The 26,019-nt window shown below is 37.2% G+C and overlaps 1 protein-coding gene across 1 annotated transcript in view; it reads right to left on the bottom strand.

Annotated features, from left to right (window-relative positions):
• The window catches only part of LRIG3 (leucine rich repeats and immunoglobulin like domains 3), a 60,251-nt gene extending 35,883 nt beyond the window's left edge, over positions 1-24,368 (bottom strand). Inside the window, exons 1-3 of the mRNA XM_027855105.1 lie at positions 23,487-24,368; positions 17,387-17,458; positions 17,045-17,119 (exon numbers count right to left, since the gene is read on the bottom strand). Coding sequence (XP_027710906.1) covers positions 17,045-17,119; positions 17,387-17,458; positions 23,487-23,734 — 395 coding nt within the window. The 5' untranslated portion in view covers positions 23,735-24,368. The remainder of the gene's footprint in view (positions 1-17,044; positions 17,120-17,386; positions 17,459-23,486) is intronic.
• Between the last annotated feature and the right edge of the window lie 1,651 nt (positions 24,369-26,019).

Below are 26,019 nucleotides of genomic sequence, written 5' to 3'. Positions count from 1 at the left end.
ATGAAAGTGTTTATCGCATTTCCCTTTGGGACTCTATATATGATTTTTAAGTCAGATACTATAAGGGATGGGAGAATAAACTTCCACCATACAAATATCATTCCTGGAGGAGACAGGCATTAAATTGGTAATATCACTACTTATAAATGAGTGCACTTTTTTTCTCTAGCAAACAACACCAATTCATTTACATCCCCCAGTAAGGTAAGATGACAACTTGGAATAACAAAATTCTAAAGAGCAAGCACATACTTATGCACATTATATAAAAGAGTCATAAAAATGACAAACCAAAGATTATGAAAATTTGATAGTGATAGTTTAACAGCCTCTTTTAAAAACAGTTAAGAATCTGCATGTTTGAATTTTATAAATGCATTCTGCAAAACTTCTCAAATATTCTCCTCCTAAAAATCCAAATGTTTATTTAAAAGAAAAAACCTCACATACTTTCAAGACCAATTTGGGTAAATAAATACCACTGTCACACAAGTATCACTGGATAAATCACAATGCTGGTTTTACAAAATGAAGAGCAGCCCAAGTGTTTCAAGGTCACACTCAAAGAACCAGAGAAAGACCTGACTATGGAATAACTGGGGCTAGACAAAGGCAGTGACTTAGCAGTTTCTGCAAAAACCCTTTGGCTATACAAATCAATTCCAGAGCACTATAGAATTTTAGATCTGGAAGGAACTTTAGAGTCCAATGCCTACATTTTACAAATGGAGAAACTATAGCCCAGAGAAATCCAAGAACTCATCCAAGGTCACAGAACCAAAAGAGGCAAGAGATGCACTGTCAATTATCAAAGGTTAATTTCTATGCTTGCGTGAATTACTGCCTAAGGTAGATTGGTGTGTTGCTCTCATATGTAAAATGTTTTCTCATTCTTCTGAATAAGACTCATAGTTCAGGTATCTCAATAGCACCTATAGTGACTGTAAGTATGGGGTAAATGACTAGCTAATTTTTTTTAATCATCATGTGCTCAGATTCTTACAATCTAGCCACTGCTCAGATTCTTAGAATCTAGTTAACAGCTCACTAACATTCAAACTCCTTAAGAGTCTGCCCAATATGATGGATATTTTAATAAACCTTGTCTTTGGGCTGAAAAAAAAATAAAGAATCATCATGAAGCTGTTTTCCCAACTAGTTATTAAACCTGAAGAAGCAATCATTCCATCAACTCATCACAAGATACCAGAAAGCATCAGATGGCCTTTTTTTTTGTTTAAGGCCTTTTAAGCCATTTTAGGTGGAGTATTCAGATGAAAATGAATTATCAACTCTTTATATGGACCCCAGGAAGAACATAGAGAATCCAGGGTTCTACTAGTCACCAAAGAACTAGAATGTCAGGTTCTTTCACAAAAACATTCCTCAACCAACCAAATTACAGCATCTATATGAATAAGAAATAACTGTCAACACCTGGCAACTGTGTTGTACCTATTGCCCAAGACAAGACACAGCCTTGGGCCTTTCAGCTGTAACATGCCAAATGTGCAGTTCTACCTTTTTGGAAGGAAATGTGCACGAGTAGCACCCCCTCTAAAAGGTGTGTGTGTGTGTGTGTGTGTGTGTGTGTGTGTGTGTGCATGTGTGTTTGTGTTCACAGCAAGTTCATTTTAAGGCATTTTCGCATCATTCAATGCCCCACTTCTTAGAGTCCATTATCTTCCTACATTCCTTACATCCAGTGATTAATGCAAATTATAAATTAGTGAAGTCAATGATCATTTTTTATAAACTGATACCACGCAAATACAATGGATATATTAATTGGTGAAGTTCACCTGCTTAGTTCGAAATGTTTTCTCTATAAAGATAGCATGCAGGCAGCACAACGTATAAAAGAATTGCTGCTGCTGTTCGTTCTTTGTTCTCCAAGAGGACCATGACATCAGGGAGGTGATGCCATGACATGCAAGTGAATTAGATTTAAGTGAGGGAGAGCTGTGCAAAGTCACCAGCCTTACTTTCTCCTCCAGAGCCATCTTGTTAAAGAAGTCATAAACTTGGCATGTACATACTCTAGGTTTTGTGTATGTGTGTATGTATACAATGCAGTATACTTACATGTATGCTCATATACACATGTGTGTACACATGTGTTTTTATAGAACATGTTATATATCACATGCAAATTTCTGTCTTAAAAATAAATTCATATAGAATAAGAGCTATTTGTCTCCAAAGCAGCAAGAACTTTCTCTAATACAGAGATTTGTCAAGAAAAGGACCTCTCTTGTGTAGATAAAAATAAGATCTCTCCTTCATTACGCTTTAAAGACAATTAAGAAGGCTCATTAAAAGAAAACTTGTTTAGGCTGGCCCGGTGGCATCAAAGAATGCTGCCAACTGAGGAAACCTCTGCAAAGGAGCCAGATTCATGATTAGGATTTAAATTATTCCAAGAGGTATTTTTTAAAAAGAGACATGTAAAAATAGAAGTCAGTTCTACTTTCTTTCAACTAGAAGCCAGGTTAACACAAAAGATAATTACCATGTAGCACCCATATGCACAATAAAGATATCTACAGTTTTGATACTGAGCTTCTAGGGACAATCAAAAGAGTTTTCACATGTCAATCAAATCACACTTTAAAGATAAGGGTCAAAGAGCTATTCTAAGTACATCTAAAAACTTGACTCTTCTTTTATTCAGAAGTGTAAAATCAAATGGTTAGTCCTTTGCATAAAATAAAGATACAAGTGAATAAGACTGCTGACGGACATATAATTTTTGAATAATTATTTGCCAGATATTTTATCCAGCTCTATAAAATAGCTAACACTAACCTTTTTTAGAAATACTTCAATGTTACTAGGAGTTAGTATGACATTAATCTCAGAACCTGAAATAAGAGCAGTTTACATTCATACAAAGCTTTACATTTTACAAAGCACTTCTCTCACAACATCCTAGTAATGAAGTGAGCAGTAAAAATACTGGCTCCATTTTATAGGTGCAAAAACTGATGAGGAAGCTGATTCAGACAAATGCCTAAGCTTTCCTTCTATAGACCAGGAGTTGTTAACCTGGGGTCTGTGAACTTTGTTGCTTTTTTTTTGTTTTTAACTTTGATAACTATATTTTGACATAATTGGTTTCCTTCATAATCCTATGTGTTTTATGAATTTAAAGACATTCTTCTGAGAAAGGATCTATAGGTTTTGCCAGGCACTACTGAAAATGTCCAGGACAGACAAAAAAAAAATTAAGAACTATATCTAAGCACATTCTCTCTCTTTCTCTCTCTCTCTCTCTCTCTCTCTCTCTCTCTCTCTCTCTCTCTCTCTCTCTCTCCCCATGTGTATATGTGTGTATGTATGTGTGTATGTGTACACACACACACACATATTTCAAATAGAAAAATCTGCCAATTAAACAGTTGGGCTAAGAATCAAACTCAGATCTTCAGACTGTAACTCTAGGACTTTTTTCAGTACAACCCACTGACTCATAAAAGAGTGAATTTTAAATCAGTCATTTGACTTTTATTCTAAATTCCATTAAAATGTATAAGAAAGCCTCTATAAATGTGGTTTAAATATGAGATGGTAACTTGTCTCAGGCTTCAATCCTGTGCCTACATTTATCTTCTTCTCTTGGCTCTTGAAGCTCTTCCCCTCTTAAAGTCACAGGTCAGGTACAAACATCCATGATTCCATATCCCACCACCCACATCAGTTATAAGCAATCCCTCCCTTCTGAATTGCTCATTCAATTCTGTTTAGATTCCATTTTGTAACTTTTAATATAATTATTTGTGTCTTTATCTTACTGTCTACTAGGTTATAAGTTCCCTGGGAACAGTTACGTATCTTATTTCATCTTTGTCTCCCCAGCACTTAACATACTGCAGTACACATCGCTGGTACTTGATAAATGCCTATTGAAAAATGTTACATCAAAGGAAAGAACCTATACCAACTGACTTCTGAGGTTCTTTAAGTTTCTAAAATTCTTTGATGCTCTGGGTTATATAACTCAAAAGGATCATTACAAAATAGAAACTCTACCTTCTAGTTATATGTAATATTGTATCCTATATAGCACGAATATGGATAAATAACAAATATGCAGTACCTGTGCATGTGTACATTTGTGTGTGGGTAAGCTAGTGACAATTCACTAGCCTGTGGCACTAATCTGTTTCTGGGAAAAACAGTTGCTGAGTTAAGTCTGAATTGAGAGTTCACTTGTCTGAGGCACAGATAGATAGATGCTCAGTGTTCTAGGAAAAACAGTTACCAAAGCAAAATCTCAGAGTTCTGAGACAGCAGTTGGTCACCTTGAATGTAACCAGCTGGAAAATTTACTGGAGCAAATGGAGAATATAGTATGTTTCAGTGATTTGCAGATTAAGAATTAAAAAAACTTTATAAATATAATTGAGGAAATATGGACACTAGGATAATTCTAAGATGATGGGATAAATGGAATTTACCTGATTATAAAAAGTAAAATTGGCTACTAGCCATAAGCCATGCACAAAAATAGCTTGGAAAGAGAACAATCAGAGATGTCACTCAGCAAATCAACTAGTGTGGCTGAGATATCATATTATTTGAAAACAAGGTTGATCAACTTAGTAGTGGAAGCATCTGTTCAATCTATATTCATCAAGGAACATTTCTGGACAGTTACTGAGACAGAAAGAGGACAATGAAATTTAAAATTGGTTGTTAGTTACCCAAGCAAATGTTTTCCTTACTCACATGTTTGCTTAGAGGGTTTGAGTGTGTGCTTACTTGCCCCCTTAAACACTGACTGCACTAGTGGAACAATGTGACTCAAGTCTATGTCTAAACTATGATGTGCTTATTATTCCTGAAGTTGCTTTAATATATCAGTACTTGTGATATTGTTATTATTTTTTAACCTTATTATTAAATAAATGCTTATGTTTAAGATCTAAATGTGCCACCATTGTCAGTAGCTAGATTTGTGTAAATGGAAATACACTGGTGGGGGCTAAAGAATTAAAGTGGTAAGCAGGATGAGTGTATTTTCCTCACAACAGGCTTAAGACTAGGATTCTGAGAGTTTTAAATGTAACTACATGGTAGAGGGACTTCTCTGGAAACCTAGTTCTGTCAGTGTGAGGGCAGGTTGGAAAAAATAAGCTGCCTAAAGAGTAAGTAAGGTGTCCATATCCCTTGTATGAAAAGTTTGAGGCACTGAAGCATGGGTGGCCACCCCACAGACTCCTGTGTAAATATAGATCTGTATTTATACACATACATACAGAAAAAAAGAAAGACAAAAATAACAACCTATTTTCTTACTATTTGCTTCTCACTTAATATTTTACAAAATAGAAGAAAATTATGCAAGCAAGGATTCTAGTCTAGACTTTTCCATTATCCACATGACTACTTCCATTAATTTTCAAGATTCCCAAGATTGTGACCTGTTCAGAGTTTCAAAGTAATTACTGTCAAAGCTAACTGGAATCTAGAGTTTCTAACAATGTCTCCATTTCCTTAAGCAATTCTTCACTGTAAAGATTATATGTGATTTTTAGAGGGGGTCAGCATTAAAAGGGGGAGGTAATAAAAAAAAGTCTCAGTCATAACAAAGCATAGCCTATTTAAAGAAGATTCTTTGCCAGCAAAAGTTGCTATTTCAAAGCAGGAGGGGAAAGGAAGAATTGGCAAGAATTGAAGAGGATCAAGCTAGAAAAATTTTGCCCTGCATTATGGCTTAGGGAGAGGAGTATTTTAAACAAATAAAACACACTCCTAAATATGGCAGCTGAGATACAATACAACAAAAACTCTCTGAAAAGTTCCATCAGCTGATGGATTATATCATGTAGCTAATCATATAGGATTCCAAAAGGCTCTTCAACTGGATCTTTAGAAAGTATAGCATGGTATACTTTGTATAAGCATGGTATAGATGATATAACTGACAGGTCTAGGGGGTGTTATGGTTTACAAATACTTTCACATTCCATCTCATTTGACCTTAATAATACTGTCGAGTGGATAATGCTGTTACTACTGTCTCCATTTTATAAATAAGGAAACTGAGATTCAAGAAATAAAAGTGATTTGTTCAAAGTCAAACAGCTTAGTCATATGATCATAAGTTTTAGAGTTGTAAGGAAGCAGGGGAAGCAAGGTGGTGCAGTGGATAGAGAGCCAAGCCTGGAGTTAGGAACTGACCCCTCTTCCTGAGTTCAAATCTGGCCTCAGACACTTATTAGTTTGTGACCCTAGGCAAGTCATTTAACCCTGTTTGCCTCAGTTCCTCATCTTTTAAAATGAGCTGGAGGAGGAAACAGCAAACCACTCCAGTATCTCTGCCAAGAAAACTTCAAATGTGGTCATGAAGAGTTGGACACGACTGAAAAATAACTGAACAACAAGAAGGAACAATCATGGATCATCTCCTCAGTTTTACATTTTACCAACTGCATCCTAGAGACATTAAATGACCCGATCAAAGGTTAAACAAGTAGTAAAGGCAGCAATGCAAGCACTCAAATCCAGGTCTTCCAAGATCAAATTCAGCATTCTTTAAACTACACCATGATGTGTTTTTCCCTAGAAGATCTGAAATCATATACACGTTCACATACAAATACATACACACATCTTCAGGAAACTAATCATTCATGTCAACTTAGACACAGAGATCTGGACAAAGTAGCTTCTGCTGTAGGTATATAAATATTTTTTTTCTGTGTACTGATTCATTTTAAGTTGAAAGACTGTTAGAGAAATGAAAAATCTAGAAAGTTTATCTTTTATTTTCCAGTCTGTGACTAAAGAGAGAAAGAAAAGATTGAGTTATGCTGACAAAGCTGAAATTGACCACTTTTGTGTTTTTTTAAAATAACATATCTGAATAATAAAAATGTTAAAATACTTGCTTATTTGTTTGAAGTAATTTTATGTCTGTTACTGAAAAATATTCAGAATATATGTTTATTGTTTTAGTTAAATAAAACAGTATCTGTTGTTTTTAACTGAAGAGCTGCTGTTTTCCTAAACTTAATACTGCTTGTTGTGTATACACTAATGATTTATTATTAGTAGAATCTCAATTTCCCAAATTGGATTTCTATCAGTGGTCATGTTTTCACACTAGTTCATCTTCACTCTAACCTTCACTAGGAGTGGAGAAACTGTTGACCAAGGTTAGTGATCCTGCCTGTGGCCAGGATTCATGTCTTTGGAAAGTGCCCTTATGAAAAACAGTCACTGTTAATTCAAATGACCACGGTTCCTCCCCACTACCACTGCCATCACACATATCTGCTTACTTTTTAACTAAATAAAATAGCATGCAATTTTATGAGATGGCTACAATATTATCTCAAAACATACCTTCATTTTAAAACTGCATGTTTTATTTCCTTTTCCTTCTTTCTTATTTGTTTTTTTTTGGGGGGGGGCAGAGGGCAACATGGTTAATGCAGGAGTTTATTTTGCGTGACTATAGATATTTTAATAGGCTTCATTTTTCTTGCCTTCTCAATAGGCAGGGGCAAGGGAGGGAGGAGGAGAAAGAAAAGAATTTGGAATTGAAAATGAAATAAAAATTAAATCAAATTAAAAATAAATAAAATGCATGTTTACCTTCTACTTGTGATATACCTATCTTTAATTGTGAAGAATATATATTAAGGCAATGGAGAGACTGCAATCTGCATGGCAGAAGAAACATCCCATACTGAAGAAATGATTCATCAATGTAAAGTATCCACCAACAAAAACTACTTTAATTTTATTAAAGTGTAGAGAATATAAACTGAGTCTTCTTACCAAGTTCTTAAACTAAAATCCATCCTTCTGTCAAACTACATATACTGCACTCATTTCAATCACTCTGAGATCTCAAACTGGCTTTTTAAACAATCAGTTATGTTGGAACAATAAGAAATACATGTTAATTAATAAAATTCATATGAGAAGCCCTGTATAGTTCAATGCACAGATGGCAGAACTTTGTATACTTCTGACTTCAGCTCCCTGATCCAGTTCCAGTCATCATCCACAACCAGTCAATTCTTACTAAAGTTTCTGTCCCTGTGTCAAGTTTCCCCACTAATGGGGAAAAGAGCTGAAGCTTTGACTCATATTATAACCGCAGCAGAGCACCTAACTCCCAGTGTAAGGGAATGACTGGCAACCACCAAAAAATCCTTCCTTTTCAAGCTTTTAAAATTAAGTCTTATTTAGCATTTTTTTCAGCTAAAGGAACACTATCATTATCAACTATACAATTACTATTACAATTTAATGAAATTTGATCAAAATTCACTATTCTTTTTTTATTATTTTTAACATACTTTTTAAAAAAAATTTTGAGTTTTGGATTCTCTCCCTTCCACCCCTCCCCCACCCATTAAGAAGGGAAGAAATGTGATATCAATTATACATGTGAAATCATGTAAAACATATTTCCATCTTAGCCACTTGCAAAAAAAAGCAAGAAAAATAAAGTGAGAAAATTATGCTTCAATCTGTATTCAGAATCCATCAGTTCTTTCTCTGGAGATGGAGAGAATTTTTCTTAAGTCCTTCAGAACTGTCTTGGATAATTGTATTGTTCAGAATAACTAAATTATTCATAGTTGATGACCATACAATATTGCTATTTCTGTGTACAATGTTCTCCTGGTTCTGTTCTCTCTTTTCATCAGTTCATATAAGTCTTCCCAGGTTTTTCTGAAAGCATTCTGCTCGTCATTTCTTATAGCACAATAGTATTCCATCACAATTATATGCCACAACTTGTTCAGCCATTCCCCAATTGATGGGGATTTCATCAATTTCCACTTCTTTGCCACCACAAAAAGAGCTGTTATGAATATTTTTGTACATACAGGTCCTTTTCCTTTGTAATTATACTATTTTTAATCATAAAAGTTTAGTTATCAGCAAAAAGAGAAACAGATTTTATTTGTCTGATGTTTCTTGTCTCAAAACACTTCTCCTTACCCACACTGACCTTTGAAGTGCTAAAGGGAATACAGGTAGTGGAAAAATATGGATATTATCTGGAAAACAACTGGAAAGTAATATTCTATAAGTTAACTTCTATAACCTCATTCATTGACTTACAGTATATGAGAAAGGATCTATTCTTGTGGAATAAAATCACCAGTACACACTCAGAGAAGTTGATCATGTAGTATGGGCCACCTCTGTGAAGCAGAGCCTGGTTCAAAGGCAGGGGACAGAGGGCAAAGGGATCATAGGATCAAAGATCATGTATTGGAGGAAGAAACCTCAAAAGTCACCTAGTCCAAACCTCTCATCTTACAGATGTGCCCAAGTTCACACAGGTACTAAATGTCAGAAGGCAAATTTGAAATAAGGTCCTCTGACTACAGGGCTAGTATCCACATCCTACCCACCACTTCCCCCTTTTTCCTTTTTATTTCTGTTTTAAAATGCATTCTAGTGTTAGAAGAGAGTGCCTAGGCTAAAAGTAACCCTGTATTAGCACCTATCTTTGGCTTAGTTCTTGCCTTGAATCAACCAAGCCAAAAATGTGGCCAACAGGCAAATCAGAGGCAGAAAGTAGCTGAACATTTTGTTACTTCAAAGTTTCAGATAATCAGTTTCCTATGTTATAAATTATCCTGTATGTATCTTGCCTAGCCAAGTGGATAGAGGATCAGTCTTGGCATAAGAAAACCTTGCCTAGGACACCCATCTTAGCTGGATGACCATGTTGCCCATGTCACATGACCTCTCAGTGCCCCTAGGCAATTCAAAGACTAAGTTATAAATAAATTACTCATCAGCATTAGCGGAGGGAGTTTCCTACACTGATGAAGTCACAGGTTTGGATCTTTAAAAATTACACTAGGGTGACATTTCATATACTAATTTTCTTATAATGAGATACCTGTAGTCAGTACTTTTAATGAGTCTGATTTTTTCATCACTGAAATGCAGGCAGCATTCTACTTACCTTAGAATTCCAGGTTCATTCACACCTTTCCTTATAGGAACAGGTATGGGGCCTAGATCTGTGATTTCATTGATATAGGTAATTCCTGGATGAGGAAAATGCCTCTTCCAATGCAGGCCTGTACTTTCTTTTCAACTTTTAACCTTAAAGTTGCCTATGGAATAGCGGGAGATTAAGGTCCTAGCCCAGAATCACACTACCAGTATGTCTTAGGTCTAGAACCCAGGAATTCTTGACTTCAAAGCTATCTCTCTTTCCATTATGCTGTGGGATCTCTCAGACAACTTCCCTTGCAGACCAACTCTTTTTTTGATCTTTCTCCTTTCTGCCCTTGGCACACCACTCCTTCTGTCACAGAAAAGGAGCTACCTCAATCATTTTAGCATCAATTTTCTTTTGTCTTCTATAGCTTATCACTAAATTGTCAGTTTTTTCTCTTTTCCATCCATATCCTCAAAGTCTAGTGTGCCTCATCACTTCCCATCTGTATTACTGAACAGTTTAACCAGTCTTTGGAATTGCAGTGTTTTCTCTCCTCAATCTATGCCCATGCTGACTCCTGAATAATTTTCCTAAAACATGCTGTCATTGTGTCATACTCAGGAAACCATAATAGTTCCACGTTATTCATATTCCCAGCCTCCAAGTTTCCCTACTTTGACCTATACCCAAGAAACTCTGTAGATAGACAGACAGACAGATAGATGAATAAATAAATGAATGAATAAACAAATAAATGAAGAGAATACTCTAACATTTATAAATACTAATAACATTAAAAAACAAAATAAATAACATTTATAAATAAAAAATAATTTACTAACTATTTACACAGGTCATTCCATGTGCTCCTCTCAATAATCTTGGAGAGGTTTTTTATGGGATCACATAATTAAGAGCTGAAAGGGGTCTAGAGCAAGACATCATTCTAGTCCAACCTCTCATTATAAAGGTGATGACTCTGAAGGCCAGAGAGGGTGATAAGTCACTTGTTCAAGGTTATACAGAAGTGAGTGAGGTCTCCTAAGCTTAAATCCACTATTCTTTCTCCCAAGACTTGGCCTCAGAATAGTCATGTGACTATTAGACAACAGGGATAAACAGAATACTCAGGTCTCCCAAACCCTAGTTCTGTGTTCTTTATTTCGTACTATGATGTCTCTTTATTTTATAAGCCAACAATGGAAGTTCTTATTTTTATAATGTTTTACAGATCTTGTATTTCAATTGTATTTCGGCATAATTGGTATCCCTTGGTATATACCATGTTTCTTGATTTTTATGAATTTAAAAAACATTCTGAGAAGGGATCCTAGGTTTCATCAGACCACAAAGCAGGTCCATGACATGCACAAAAAGAAGATTAATAACCCTGTAAGATAGACTTCTGGACTCACATTCGACTACTACTCACAAACACAAATCTTGTGCTTTAGTCAAATCAGATTTCTCAGTATCCTCAGTCCATGCCATGATCAGTTTTGCTGAAGAGTCAGGGAACTAGCTCATGCCTTTCTTCCTACTGGAAAGCTCTCTCCTTTTCTTTCTACCTATCCACATTCTATGAATCTATACTTCAATCCCCACCTATCTCTAGTCCTACCTTCCCCTACATGGGGCTTTATTCATCTACTCTTAGCTACGATTACACCTTTTCTTGAACTCATCTATTACCTATTCCATGCAGTATACAATTTAATACTTCATTATTTGTTTAAATTCCTCAGTAAGCACCTATGATGTTTTATATATAAGGCAATCCACAAGGATACAAAAACAAAACCTGAAACAGTCAAGGGTATTACATCCTACAAGGGATATGTGTGTGGAGGTGGGAGTTTGGGTGGGGCGTGACACAACATGTACTCTGAGAAGTAAAATCAAGTATAAATAAAGTCATCAAAGTAATTTCAAGAAAAAGAAAACCCTCAAGTGACAAGTGATCAGAAGATATGAATAAACAATTCTCAAAAGAATTACAAACCATTAAAAACCATATGAAAGAATATTCCAAATCACCACTAACAAAAGAAATACAAATTTTACCTCACACTCAGCCAAATTGACAAATGTGATAGAAAATGAGAATATTCATTGATGGAGGAGCTGTGGAAAGAAGAGAATACTAATAAAATGTTGGTGGAGCTATGAATTGGTCTAACAATTCTGGTAAACAATTTGTAATGATGCAAAGGAAATTATTAAAATGCCTATACCTAGATATTCCACTGCTAGGCCTATGTCCCAAGGAGGACATAAAGGAAGGCCCCATATATACCAAAATATCTACAGTGGCTTTTTTTTTTTTTTTGGCAGAGGTGGGGTAAGAGCATAGAACTGTAAACAAAAAGACAGGCAAAAAGAAAGACCCCATATACATCAAAATATTTATAGTGGCATTTTGGGGGTGGGGATGGGGGTGAGGGCTAAGAGCCTAGAACTGTTAACAAAAAGATAAGCAAAGAGAAAGACCTCATATATATCAAATATTTATAATGGATTTTTGTTGTTGTTGTTTAGTAAGAACACATAACAGGAAACAAAATTAATGTCCATCAATGCAGGAATAACTAAACAGGTTATAATACTGTAATAAACAATTACTATAGTATAAGAAATGCTGAATACAGGGATGTATGGGAATGCTTATGGGAACTGATTCAAAATGAAGCAGAACCAAGAAAATATACATAATGACACATATTGCTGCAATATGAAAGTGGAAAGAACAACAGTCAATAAGCATTTATTATGCACTTACTATGTTCCCAGGTACTGTGATAAGTGCTAGGGATGCAAAGAAAGGCAAAACAAAGTCTCTGACCTCAAAGAGCTCAAAACAATCAAAGTTGAATGCTATAAAATTAATTATAAATACCAAGCTAGTCCCCAAAGAAGACAGAGGAGAAAGCATTGTCTCTTTCCCCAACTCTATGCATCTGTGAAGAAGTGTGAGTGTGAAACACTAAATGAGGTCAAATTTTTTTGCTATGTTGGTTAGAACTGCTGAACTCCCCCAGACCACCTTTCAAAATCAATTATTATAAAATATGGCTCTCTGGAAGGGAGGGAGAGACATTTAGAAATGCAATGATCTAAATATAAAAGATATCAATGAAAAATTTACCTTAAAAGTAGGGAAAGAGCAAGCAAACCTGGAAGGATCATGCCTTCTATGCTTTACTGATTTGTCTCAAATTATTATCCATATGCTTTGTTATCCCAAATACAGAATAAGTTCCTCAAGAGAAATATCTATGCCTCCTTCTACTATTACAATTTTGACACTTATTGCTGGGCCCAAAGCAGGTGTTCAAAAATTACTTGATTGCTAGCCTTAGACATTAAGCATATAAGTGGATCAGAAGATGCTCATTGGAAGAAAGTGAGTAGCTGAATACAAGCAATGGTTAACAAGGGAGTGGATGTATAAATGTATCTGAATATCACTTAAATTGCATCTCACCAACTATTATGCTGTGTGTCCCTGAATTTTGAGGGAAACAGACAAAAGCAATTTACTGTATATGACATCATCTTTACTAATGACTTAGTGGTAATTTCCAACTGTGGCAATTTTCATGCCAATGAAAACCAATGCATTTGGCACAGTCATCACAAAATTAAAAGAAAATATTTTGTCAAAAATTGTCTGAAATCTTCAGTCTATTCTGCCCCCTGAACTCTAGTTCCAGTTGGTCAACTGTCTGCTGGACATTTCTCTTTAGAAGTCCTGTAGGTATCTCAACCTATTCCTCCTTCAAACATCACCATTTCTATCACTGGCACCATTCTCTTCCTTGTTAGGGAGGTTTGTAACAACAGAGTCATACTCTGACCTCAACTTCACCAACCCACTCCCATATCCAATTAATTCTCATGTCTTATTGATTCTACCTTACAATTATCATGGGATCATAGATCAGCCCCTTCATTTTACAGAAGAAACTAGGGCCAAGAGAATTTAAGTGATGTGCAGAGGGTTGGCAGTCAGATCCTCTAATTTCAAATCCAACAAGGAGACCCCTGAACCATCCTGCTCTCCACACCTCTTTCATATCTCTTCTCTACTTCTATACATTTATCAACTCATACCTAAACTCCTCCAATTGTTGTTAAGTTGTTTTTCAGTCATGTTCGGTCACGTTCGGTCTTGAGCCCATTTAGAGTATTCTTGGCAAAGATAATCGAGTGGTTTACCATTCCCTTCTCCAGCTCATCTTACAAACAAGGAAACTGAGACCAAGAGGGATAAGTCACTTGCCCAGGATCACAAAGTTAGTAAGTGTCTAGGCCAGATTTGAACTCAGGTCTTCCTGACTCTGGGCGCAGTGCTCTATCCATTGCACCATCTAGCTGCCCCTCCAAAAACCTCCTACAATAGCCTATTTGATTTCCTTAATTCCAGTCTGCCCTCTTCAATCCATCTTTTCCAAAAATCTGCCAAAGTCATCTTCTAAAGGCACAACTCCTACTCATATCAGTTTTCAGCTCAAAAACTGTCTCTGGCTTCCTAACGCCTCCAGTATTAAATACTAACTCCTCATTCTGGGTTCTTTCTTAGCTATTTCTCAAACTCAACCCTCCAGTCTCTGTGAAAGCCATTCCCCATACATAGGATATAATCCACAATTATCTCTGCTAGGAGTCATATTTGTATGGAGGATCAAGTTTGTAAAGGGGGGAGTAGTATGAAATAAAGCTAGAGAGATAGTTTGGGAATCCCAGTAGCGGAAGAACCCTAAAGGCCAGGCTAAAGAGTTAGTATTTCATTCTACAGCAATGGGTAGCCACTAAAGATTTTTGAGCAGGGAAATGACAGATATGTATTTTAAAAAGATTGTTTGGGCAAGTATGGAGAGGATAGAGTAGAGAAAGGAGAGACTGAAAGCAACCCTATGAATTCTTTAAAAGCACCTCATTCCTCTTATTCATTGATCACATTTTATTTTGTCAAAATAACTCATCAATTGAAATAAATATGCCTTTGGATTTTCCAGCAACAATTTTCTCTCTTAAAGAAAAGGCGTTTCCCTCTAAAGAAGTGCCTCATCTATCTTTTGGGATGCTTTACAATTTTTTTAAAAAAATATACATGTGTTTCACTTTACTTAATGAAGCCTATGGACAAAGAATAGCTAGAGAAGAAAGAAATAAAATAGGTCAGACAAGGAAATTTTTCAGAATCTTCAAATCTGGGGGGAGAGGGCAAAGTTATTTGGACAATTTTATTACATTAAGTTAACATGGGAGGGAAAATTATTCTTGGCTTCTGTGGAGCTATTTCATAATTCTTTATCTAAACTTTGTCAAATATTCATTGAAATCATTAATGAGACCATGAGATAGTAAAACTAATGGGAGAGAGAATGAATCAATTTATTTTGTGTATAAGGAGGAAAGACTTCAAAAGTTCAAAATAATCTAAGCATCTAACTTTTCAGATTCCACCCTTATATTTTTTGATTACTAATTGTATCTTCAAAACTCCAAACCATTGGGCTATTTCCCGATACATCACTAGTTTCCCTAGTTAATTTCTGGGAAAAAAAAGATTTTCCTTCACTGCCATGTAGACTACAATATTCCATTTCTGACCTTCTCCACAGACAATTCTTTTGGATTTGTTCCTCTAGCAACAGTCATAAGGTATCTAGTGACCTCAAGGAGTATCTAAAGGAATCACTCAATGTCTTGGCAAGGATTTCAGAGTCAAATAGCAGCTTCCCAGGAGTTAGATTTGCCTGAAGATATGTAAAAGACAAAAACTTAAACTTCACAAAGTTCTAAGAAGTCTTAGCTTATTGTGAGACAGAAAATTGGTTAATAAAATTAGCATGCGGCATGCACGCACATACACATGTGTACATGCACACATGCACACACACACACACACACACCATATAAGTTCCTTTAAAAATTTAGTAGGTATTGGTCAAATACCATCTGCTTTTTCTTTCACTCTTTTCTGACTCAGATCTGCGGAAAAACCACCTCAGTATCAGATATCATTTAGTTCTTATTCAAACAGAAGAGTGCAGACACAGTGGCTGCACCAGGGACTTAGCTGACCTAGGCGCACAGTAAAAACAAACCTCTATAAATCACCAGATGTAAGCAATTGAAGAGTGATCATTTTAATTAATTGAACAGCTTCCTTGAAATTTATTACATTACTTCAACCTCTCTAGCACCTTTCCCAGGAATAACAAGTATGAATGTCTTTTTTTCTCCTACGATATCTAAAAAAAGGAATTCTACTTTTTTCTAATTTCACTGGTTTAAAAGACAATCTAAAGTGATTCAAGTTTCTTATGTTTGTTTACTGACTTTCAGTTTCAGAATTTATATAAAAACCAGAATACATGCATTCAAAAAATTCTATTTTAAATTACCTTTAAAAGTGAATGTTATACCAAAACCAATCTTAAAAGTACAACTATAAACACTTAATCTGGCCTAGATGTTTGGAAACTGGAAAATAGTCTTAATTTTAATGAAAAACTTGTACAGAAAATATAGTAGCCAAAAGTATTTATGTTCTTAACCACACATTCAATTTTAACTTGATAACTTGATATTTTGGGTCAATGTTTCCAAATCTATACACAAAATCCTGACTTTCATTACTGGCGCCACTTTGGGAGACATATGATGGCTTATTACTAACTCCTATTACTCTTCAAAAAATGTTGCTGATCTTTCTGCGTGAGGAAATACGTAATCCATAGTCCCCAGGCAAGATGCCAAGCACTAAACACCACTGGAATTAAGCCCGTGGTTTGTATGTACATCATCAAATGTGTCCATAAAGGTTGAAGGTGATTTGTATGAATCTTGGAGACCAGAACAAGAATATGTCTGCATGGTGACAACGTTAGGTAACTTCAAGCTGCTAAACAATCACAGGCTCTGAAACACAATGATCTGATTTAAAGGAGGTAGGTATCAACTACTTGCACCTGTCCTCATTATGCAGTATATTAAATATGCAAAGCTGCCCCACACGATTGTTTCCCACAACTTTAAGCACTGGTATTCTGGTAGAGGGTCATTGCCCTACTACATCAAAGAGCAGCGATTTTGACTTACAGGGACAGAAGGGTGATATTTGCTGTGGCTGGTCCCAGATTCGGTATGGTCTCCAATTCATTGTTGTTCAGTTTCCTAGGAATTCCAAAAAGAGTAAATCAGTCCAATGGTAATGAATAATGGTGAAGATTTAAACTTTTAAAAATGATACCCTGACCCCTCAAATTCAGGTAACATTATTTAAGTGCATATTATATATATGTACATGCATATATTCATATATATGCACACATATATACACACATATAGAGATATGTGTATACACACATACACACATATGGGTGCCATATAACTTCATCTAAACACCAAGTTTAAAATAACCTAGAACTTAACATTACTTACACTTCTTGAAGTCTCTGGAGGTGACTCAGAGAACTTGCTTTGATTAAAGACAATTTGTTGTGACTTAAGTCCCTGTAAGGTAACAAAAATAAAGTTAGTGTAAATAAACCCAGTTTTATTTAATAGGGTTTAACTATCTGCATTGAGATTATGGGTGTCTCCATCAACAGTAGATAGGGTATATAAAACTTGCTCACATATTTTCCATGAAGTACTTCACAACAAAAATGCCAACTTTGAGAACAAAATGAGTCTAGGAGGTTGGCAATTTCAAATGCTTTTAAGCCGCAAACTTTTAAAAAGATGGCTCTTGGCACCTGGTGAACAGGCCCTTTGTGAACTGGTTGTTCCTCTCCCTTGATATGATGAAGTCATGCCATGCGAAAAGTGGCCAATTAGGCAGGTTGCTGAAATTGCAGCCTCTGAAGAAATCTTATTACCATAAAATTAAGCATTAAAGCACTTAGTTGAGCCAAACAAAATAGACATTGCTTTTTCAAACATGTTTGTTTGCTTGGGTTCATTTATTTCATTATTGACAGTCTCAGCATTTGTGTAAAAAACAAATAAAAATAAAAACCTTTAGTCCTTACTTCCTTAGGATCATTCAATCCAATCTTCTTTTTTTTAAAACTGCACAGTTTAAGCACAGATTGAGCATGAGGAAAACAACCACTGTGTTACCCAATGAACAAGACAAATGATTTGTAAAAATTCTGTTAAAGAAAATGTGGGTTTTTCAAGTAGAAAAAAAAATCCCCCCACTAAAAACTTCAAGATTCCTGATAGCATCTATTTCATAACATCATTAAAAGGAGGGATAGTCACTTTTGATATAAATCTCAGTAGTTTTGGAGGATGTCTCCTTAATATTTAATGACCAAGGAGATCTAATGAATACATGCTGAATAGGTATCTTCAACATGGTGTAAAGAAAATGGAACCACTGAACAGATTATGAAAGCCACAAAATTCAGGCTAGAAATTAGTCTGGCTAGGAGTTCCCTTCCACTTCAGGTTAACGAGTTTTCCAAAGATTAATTCTTTCAATGTTTCAAATGCTAATTAACCACATGGATAACCAAAGTTTGTTGTAGAAGATACAACTCATTTAAGGTGGACATGTGAGAAATATGCAAAATCCTAAGAAGGATGTCAAGTTCCCTATCAGCAATCCTACCCATCCAGAATTAGCAATATTAGTGTAAACCTGGATTTCTACACTTTACCTCAAAAATTCCACTAAGGTTTTATTCAAAACATTTTTGCCTAAGGACCTACCAGACAGTAACAGACATGAGTAGATTTGTTCTGCTAGGGTTAGAACATGAAAAAAAATCTGGCAGAGTATTTAAACTATAAAAATCCTGCAATTACAACCACTGCTGTGCATGATCACCATAGTGGAGCCAGACACTTTCACTTACAGCTCAAGCACACATCCATCTGGAGTCGATCAAGGGAACCGTGAGCAGAACAATTCACATTATGTTTGGAGCAAAAACTGTGCTCGTTTTTAGCACCATTGATGTTCACTGATTTCCCATACATTTTTAAAAAATACATCAAAGAAAACAGTGCTTTACCTGAAAGGCCAATTAAAGTCAATATAAAGCCTCCTAAGACTATTTAAGGGCTTTGGTATAATCACAAATCCTTAAATGTTATCGTGCACATAGTAGGAGTTGAAAAATGATTGTCAAAATGAATAACTATAGTTATGATCAGACTATACATCTGTATTTTCCTATTACTTCTCAAAGTTTTAAATGAGGGGAGAGAGGAACAGAAATAGAGGGACCATAATATATAAGCATGGGTCTGAGTACATTAAGTTCCTTTAATATATATACGTACACACAAATATATACACATACATATAAATAGATATATATTTTTTTCCTTTTTGAAGGGGACGGGAGTGAGGAGGCTGGCCAAAGAAGAAAAAAAATTAAATTTATCATTTAATCTTCATCTCACATTAACTAATGTTGCACAACCAAACATGATGAGGAATAAGGGTAGGCTTTAAAGCGATAATCAATAATTACTGAGATCCCCAACAATAGGCCTTTCAAGTGGAAAGCCTCTCTTTTGGACTTGGGCACGTGCAAGTGATAACGTCTTCTCTAATCCAGGTGCTGAAGATGGAAACACTTGTCTCACACTTTCATTCCTGAGGTTTCTCTACTATGAAAACCATATTATGGGGGGAGGGGAGCAGGAAGAGAGAAAGGAGAGATTCTCTCTTAAAGTTGTTTCTACTACTAAAGTGAAACTTTTAAGTAGCTAAATTTAGCTTTCTTACAGCTTAGATTTAAGAAACTCTTATTTCATAACCAATAGGCCACATTCTCCTAAATGTAAGCTCATACTATATGTAGGATATACTCAAAAACAGTTTTAAGATATAGAATTTCAGTATTTTTTTAATCTGCACTTTCAATTCCTTCTCAAAAAAGCAAAACAGACTTCATCTTTATGTCTACTTTTTTTTTTAATACACAAGAGATGTGATAAAGGTGAAGGGTGTGTGTGTGTGTGTGTGTGTGTGTGTGTGTGTGTGTAGAGGGAAAGGGGGGGGGGAACAGGTGGAAAGAGAGTTTAAATATTTACCAAGATCTTGAAGAGCAAAATATTTGAAATTAAGGCCTCTCAGAGAAGAGCCTTTTCAAGAGTGTCCCTTTCCCTACACTTTATAAGAAAGTGAACAAGATGAAAATATTTAATTTGCAGCATTTTTGTAGAGCTAGACTTTTCTTCCTTTCAGCATTCAGAAACCTGATTCCCAAGTCAAATTTTAAAATGCAAATCCAGCAACAGCTTCTTAATCAATCCCACTGGGGCCTGTAGAGCTGCTAATTCAGCAGAAATCTGTAAGGCTAAAAAACAAAAAGCCAGGCTGTAGCTGTTTTAAGACAGTGATCTAAAGTGACTCATAAATCAGCCTGCTATGTTCAAGTTTTAGTCTGGAAAATACAGAAAAACAGCTGTGAAAACCATAAAGGTCATTTTCCCCCTGACAATCCTGGTAAAGACTGAGAGGATGTAGAAAGAGGCCAAGACTGAAGATGTAACATTAGCAGAGACTACCTTGTGGACCTCAAGGAGATCTCAAAAATTCCTAGGTGATAAGGTAAATAATTCTACAAGTCCAGTGAGAATTTAATAATAGTTGAGATTGGCAAGGGAACAACTTCTCCCCCTCCTGGCTATGAAACTTTCATTCTAACAAGATTCAGAGCACTTTGTAAGCGCATACTCCAGAAGTAAACTCAAGTCCAGCTTTAAAGGCAGTTGTAAACAAAGTTTTACCAAATATTTATTAGTTTTTAATTCTCAAAGAACCACTTTCATTCAAATATTAATTTTACTTTCTGTGAGTTAGGCTAAGTAGAACACTCTTGTTTACTGGCTCAGTTCAACTAGTCCCTCTCTCCCCATAGGAGGCTTCTGAGCAATAGTAATCACAGGTCAAAACTACAATTGAGCAGATTTTTTATTTAATGTCATCAGTTACAAACAACTGCAAACTCACTAGATAGCAGCTTTCCAAACAAAAGACAACTATCAAAGTTATTTTGTAAGTCTCCTAAAAAAAAAAAAAAACCTGAAAAGACAAACTTTCACTAGTTCTTCCCCTTAAGGGAAAAAGGTGTTAATTTGTTCACACCAAGTATAAGATGCAGAGAACAGTAAGAAATTCTTTGCTTATTCTCAGACTTAGAAACAAAACATTTATCTCCATATACCCCCTCCAAGCTTTTCTAATTAGGCAAAATATAAGCAGTAGGTGTCTTCTCCACACCCTGCCAAAGATTTTCAAATGAGAAAATAGCAAAGGTTTTGCAAAACCCAATTCCACATGTTGTCCCACTCCCTTCCTTTATAAAGTGCAGAGAGGGCCCCCCTAAAGCTTTCTCCACAAACAAAAGAAGCATTTACATGAAAGAATTTGGACCACACGGTTGGTGACACCTACAAAGATGGTTAAAAGTCACAGAAGTACAAGAATGACACAGCTGTCCAATGAGTGATCACAGCAGGGTTTCTGACAACAGACCCTGTGCTTATTTATACAAGTGGGACTTATTTTCACATAAGTTTCAGGAATGTGAACTTGAAGAAAGACAATTTACTACAGGCCGGAAATGTAATTAAAGACTGCACTAACCAAATAAATTGCAATTTGTTTTTAGTGCACCACCAAATTATCTGCAAAACAAAATCCTAATTAGGTCAGTGCTCTTTTAAGACAATGCTTAAATTGTTATTGAACCCCCTTTGGTTTAACAACTTACAACCAAGGGACACAGCTGCTTTTTAAGATTTTCTACACTTACCCTCCCCCTCCCCACCCCAGACCCTCAGAAAAAAAGGTGGATTATATCTACAAGCTTAAATTAAGTTGGGCTTTAAGAAATTCTTCAATGTTAATTAGATTCAGCAGGTGAGAAAAGCACTTCCAGCCTACCTGTGAAAAAGAAAAGTTCATTTTCTTTTTCTCAGGCCTGGATTATTCATTGGTGCCCACCTCCAGCCATTTCAATGTTGAGTTCCATATGTCGTCAATAGAGCCATTCACTTTTCATGAATGAGGCAGCATGACCTCCAGATGAGGCAAATGAACAGAATTAGCCACAGCTAATTGGAAGTCTTCCTGTTTTTAAAGGCCTTATCTCTTGTTCTTGGACAATAAAATGAAGGCTCCTTGAGGGCAGGTGCTGTCTTCATTTTTGTCTTTGATAGCCACTGCCTAGGAAAGCACCTTGCACATGGTAGACTGAATTGAAATCAGTGAAACTGCTAGTCTAGCCATATTAATGACAAAGATGAAAAATAAATCCAGGCCTCCAGTGCTACCTTTTCAAAAGCCCAGATTTCCCCTAGTTTCCTATATTATACTAATATATTTTACAATTAAACCAATGGACACCAAATCTCTATGGACTGAGATTTTGATAAATATAATGTATTATTTTAAAAATAAGTTGTTGTTTTTTAAACAACCAGACTAAATTTTCAGTTTCTGGAAGACTATGGAACAAACATGACAGACAAAAGTGTAGTACTTTATTTTAATCTATTGTTGACTATTTTTTAGTTATTTAACCTAAAACTAATTTCTTTCTGGATAATCACATAAGGCTCTGGTAGGCCTAATTTCGATCCTACAAAGTGCACTTTTTTTTTTTTTCCTTTTGGCTTGGAGAATTAAACTAAAATGTCCCATTGAAAAAAAAAAATTAGGCCCCTAAATTCCCAAAAACCAGGAGGGAAGAATTGGGAGAGATCTACAAATAACTAACATTTTCTTTCTTTCTCTGAAACTCTTGCAGTACAGTATTAGGCATGCTACCTTCACATGTCAAATCCCTAAGTTGTAGACCACTTCACATTGCTCTTGCACCACTTTTTTTTTTTTTTTTGTAAAGTGTTTGGTCGCGTTCAAACACTTCTTGCTAAGGAGAGCAATTCACCTAGTTAAGCAACAAGCCCTGCGTAATTTCATCTGATTTTCCACCACCACGTCTGAGAACGAACCAGGAACTAATAACCACAGGAGAGGAGAGAAGCCGAAAGGCCTCCTTATGTAAAATTCCGAAGGAACAGCATGATAAACAGGGGCAAAGAACAAACAGATCCCTTCGTTGCACGATGGCTATTAAGAAAGGCTCACGTAGTGCCCGCGCAAATTGCCAACTGCAACGTGGAGCCCACTTGGTGTCTGGGCAAATGGGGAGGCCAGGAACGGCGCGACATTAATCAGAAATTCGACTTTAACCACAGGACCCCAACCTGGGATCGAACAGCAACTCTGGGAAGGCGGCAGGTTGCCTCTGGACCTAGTTCCTCTTGGCTGAGTATCTAGTTCGAGGATCAGTATTGGGAGCCCAATAGAAGGGGTTTCTTCCCCATCCGCAGAACCCCCAGCCAGAGGGAACCAATAAAAGCATCCAGCAGACGCGCAGTGGCGGCAAATGGAAACTGAGCCCAGACCTAGGCGCCTTCCCGGGCACTATTCCCAGTACGGACCTGGGCTGGAGCCGAATTCCAGGGAACGCGATCAGGGACGAGTTCCGGAAGAATGAGTACTTACAGCTGCACTACCCAGGGCGGGAGAGGCTCCGGGAGCCTGGTCAGTCTCTTGCGGCTGCAGTCTAGCAGGTCCCGTAGGCATCGGCAGGGAGAGGGACACCGCGGGGAGGTGGAGGCACTGGTGGGTGGGTGCCCGCCGCCCCTCTTGCTGCTGCTCTGTCCCGCGGCCGAGCCCACAAAGCCCAACAGAGTGGGGAGCAGCAGCCCCATCCCCAGCGCGGCGGCAGCGCGGAGCCTCGAGTGGCTCATCGCGGGGGCTCCCTGTGCCGCTTGGCCCGGAGCTTCAGCAGCCCCCTCCCCACAATCACACTAGTACACACAAACACACACACACACACACACACACACACACACACACACACGCCACGGACTCAGCAACAACTCTTGCGCCCGCGAGAGTCCACACACACACGCACCCCACTCACTCAAACTTTCTTCTTTTATTCCAAAGAACGAACGCCGTTCATGTCTCTGGACTGCAGGCAGCAAAGAGAAGACGGAACCTCCGAGGGCTACAAAGTTGCACTCCGAGCTTCTACGCGCTCCGAAGCTCGCTCCCTCCCCCAGAAAACTTTTTCCCCCTCCCTAACCCACAGCAACGTGAGAAACCTGAGCAGCTAAGATGGGGAGCCAAAGAAACCAAGGCTCCTCCTCGTATTGGCCAGAGAGAGCCCCCACGTGACAAAAACAAGGCTAAAAGGGAGGGGACAAGGGATAAAGTGGAGCTGAGATTGTAGGAAATTCCAAGCGATGCTTGCTAGCCTCTTGCACTAGAAGTCCCCAATTTGACTGGGGAATTTTTTCTATTCCTCAGTCTGTGGAATGTCGCATTGTCCAAAAGAGCAAGGAGGCGGGGCACTCAGTAGAACCGACTAAAGTGAGTTAGTTAAAAAACAAATGTACAAAACTTTGACCGGGAAGTTTGACACAGAGGTATCTTCCGAGATCAATTCTGCCTTTTTATCAGAAACCCCCCCATTTCCAGCTTAGAGAAAATTCGAAGGTAGTTTCCACACAGTAAATGTATTCTATGTAACGGTAAAGTAATGTTCAACAATAAACTGTTGCTGGGCTCAGAGGTAATGGTCCACTGCTCGTTTCCCTCCTCCCTAAACGTTCCATCTTCTCTGGACCTCATGTTCCGTCTTGGACTAGATTCAGTCCTAGGGGAACCTGGCCTCTAATGAGAGGGTCGGGTTCCTTTCCCACACTCTGGCTTTTTGACTTTACATGCCCCACCCTGAACTCCTGGGCAAAATACTTTAAGCTTAGGTTTTGGCTCTGTAGGGGAGAATAGAAAAGAAGAGAGTATTAAGGGCCCTTCTGCTCTTCCTAAATTTGACCTAGAATATCCCAGAAAGCCCTGACCCTGCTGGTAGTCCTGAGCCTCTGAAGACTTTGTATCTAGAATTGAGGGACCTAGGAGATGAGTGTCCCTAGGGCAGGGGTTCTTAACTATTTTTTGCTATGGACCCCTCACAACAAACACTTATTATATATAATTATTTATTATTATATTAATTTACTTGGCAGTCTAGTGTAGCCTATGGATAGTTCAGAATGAAGGGACTTCAGGCCATATAAGGGAATCATGTGTGTGTGTGTATACATATACATATATATATAAATATATACACACATTATAAAACATATATATATATATATATATATATATCTAGACACACACACACATATACACACACATATCTCCTTCTGGATACTATTGTTCCAGTCAACTCTCAATGGATCCATAGGGACACCCCAGTTTCCACTGGGGATTTGGAGGAACAAACTACCAAAGGAAGGAATATCTTTATTCAGGTGGAGGTGTATGAAAGACCCCCCTCTCTGGATTACAATTTCAGTAATCAGTGCTAATCAGGGTAAGTGTATATTGGGCATGAGCAGTATAAGCTCTTGAGAATGAGTAACTAACTATATGGGCACTTAATAGCAACTTCTGTGCTGGTTATTGTGGTTAGGACCAATTAGAAACCCTTAGAATTGCCTAGGCTATGCCATCAAACTATTGTGCCCAGGGTAATGGGAGTGTGGAAGACATTTCCTCCTTAATGATGGAGATGAAAATGACTAGAATAGTTTGCTCTACTAACCCCCTTACCATAAGTGAGTAAAGAAGGCTAATGGCACCTGGCAGTTCACAGTGTATTACAGGGAGCTAAATATATTTATTAGGTTAATTGCTGTATCTCTTCCTGACCTCATCAATGCTGTGGACCAGGTAGCTGAGTCCTTAGTGAGTGGCAGGGAGTTATCAATCTTATTAATACCTTTCTCTTTTCCTGTGGCTGAGACTAGCGAAGAACAGTTTCTAAGGATGTCCTAACCATTCTGAACTTGCCCTCATTCTGCCATAGATTGGTGGGAAGCAACCTGAAAGAGCCCCCCCCTCCACTTCCTAAGGACGTTGACAACCACTACTACTGCACTGATGAGAAAGGGTGGACCAACCAGATGAGGCTATGGTGACAAAGGCCCTAGATTAGATAATGGTTTATATAAGGGATAAGGGG

This window comes from Vombatus ursinus, unplaced genomic scaffold (genome assembly GCF_900497805.2).
Source record: "Vombatus ursinus unplaced genomic scaffold, bare-nosed wombat genome assembly UNPS02010769.1, whole genome shotgun sequence".
Classification (NCBI taxonomy): Eukaryota; Metazoa; Chordata; class Mammalia; order Diprotodontia; family Vombatidae; genus Vombatus; species Vombatus ursinus.
The sequence above is the reverse complement of the archived record's forward strand: the minus strand, read 5'-3'. Positions and strand labels throughout refer to the sequence as shown.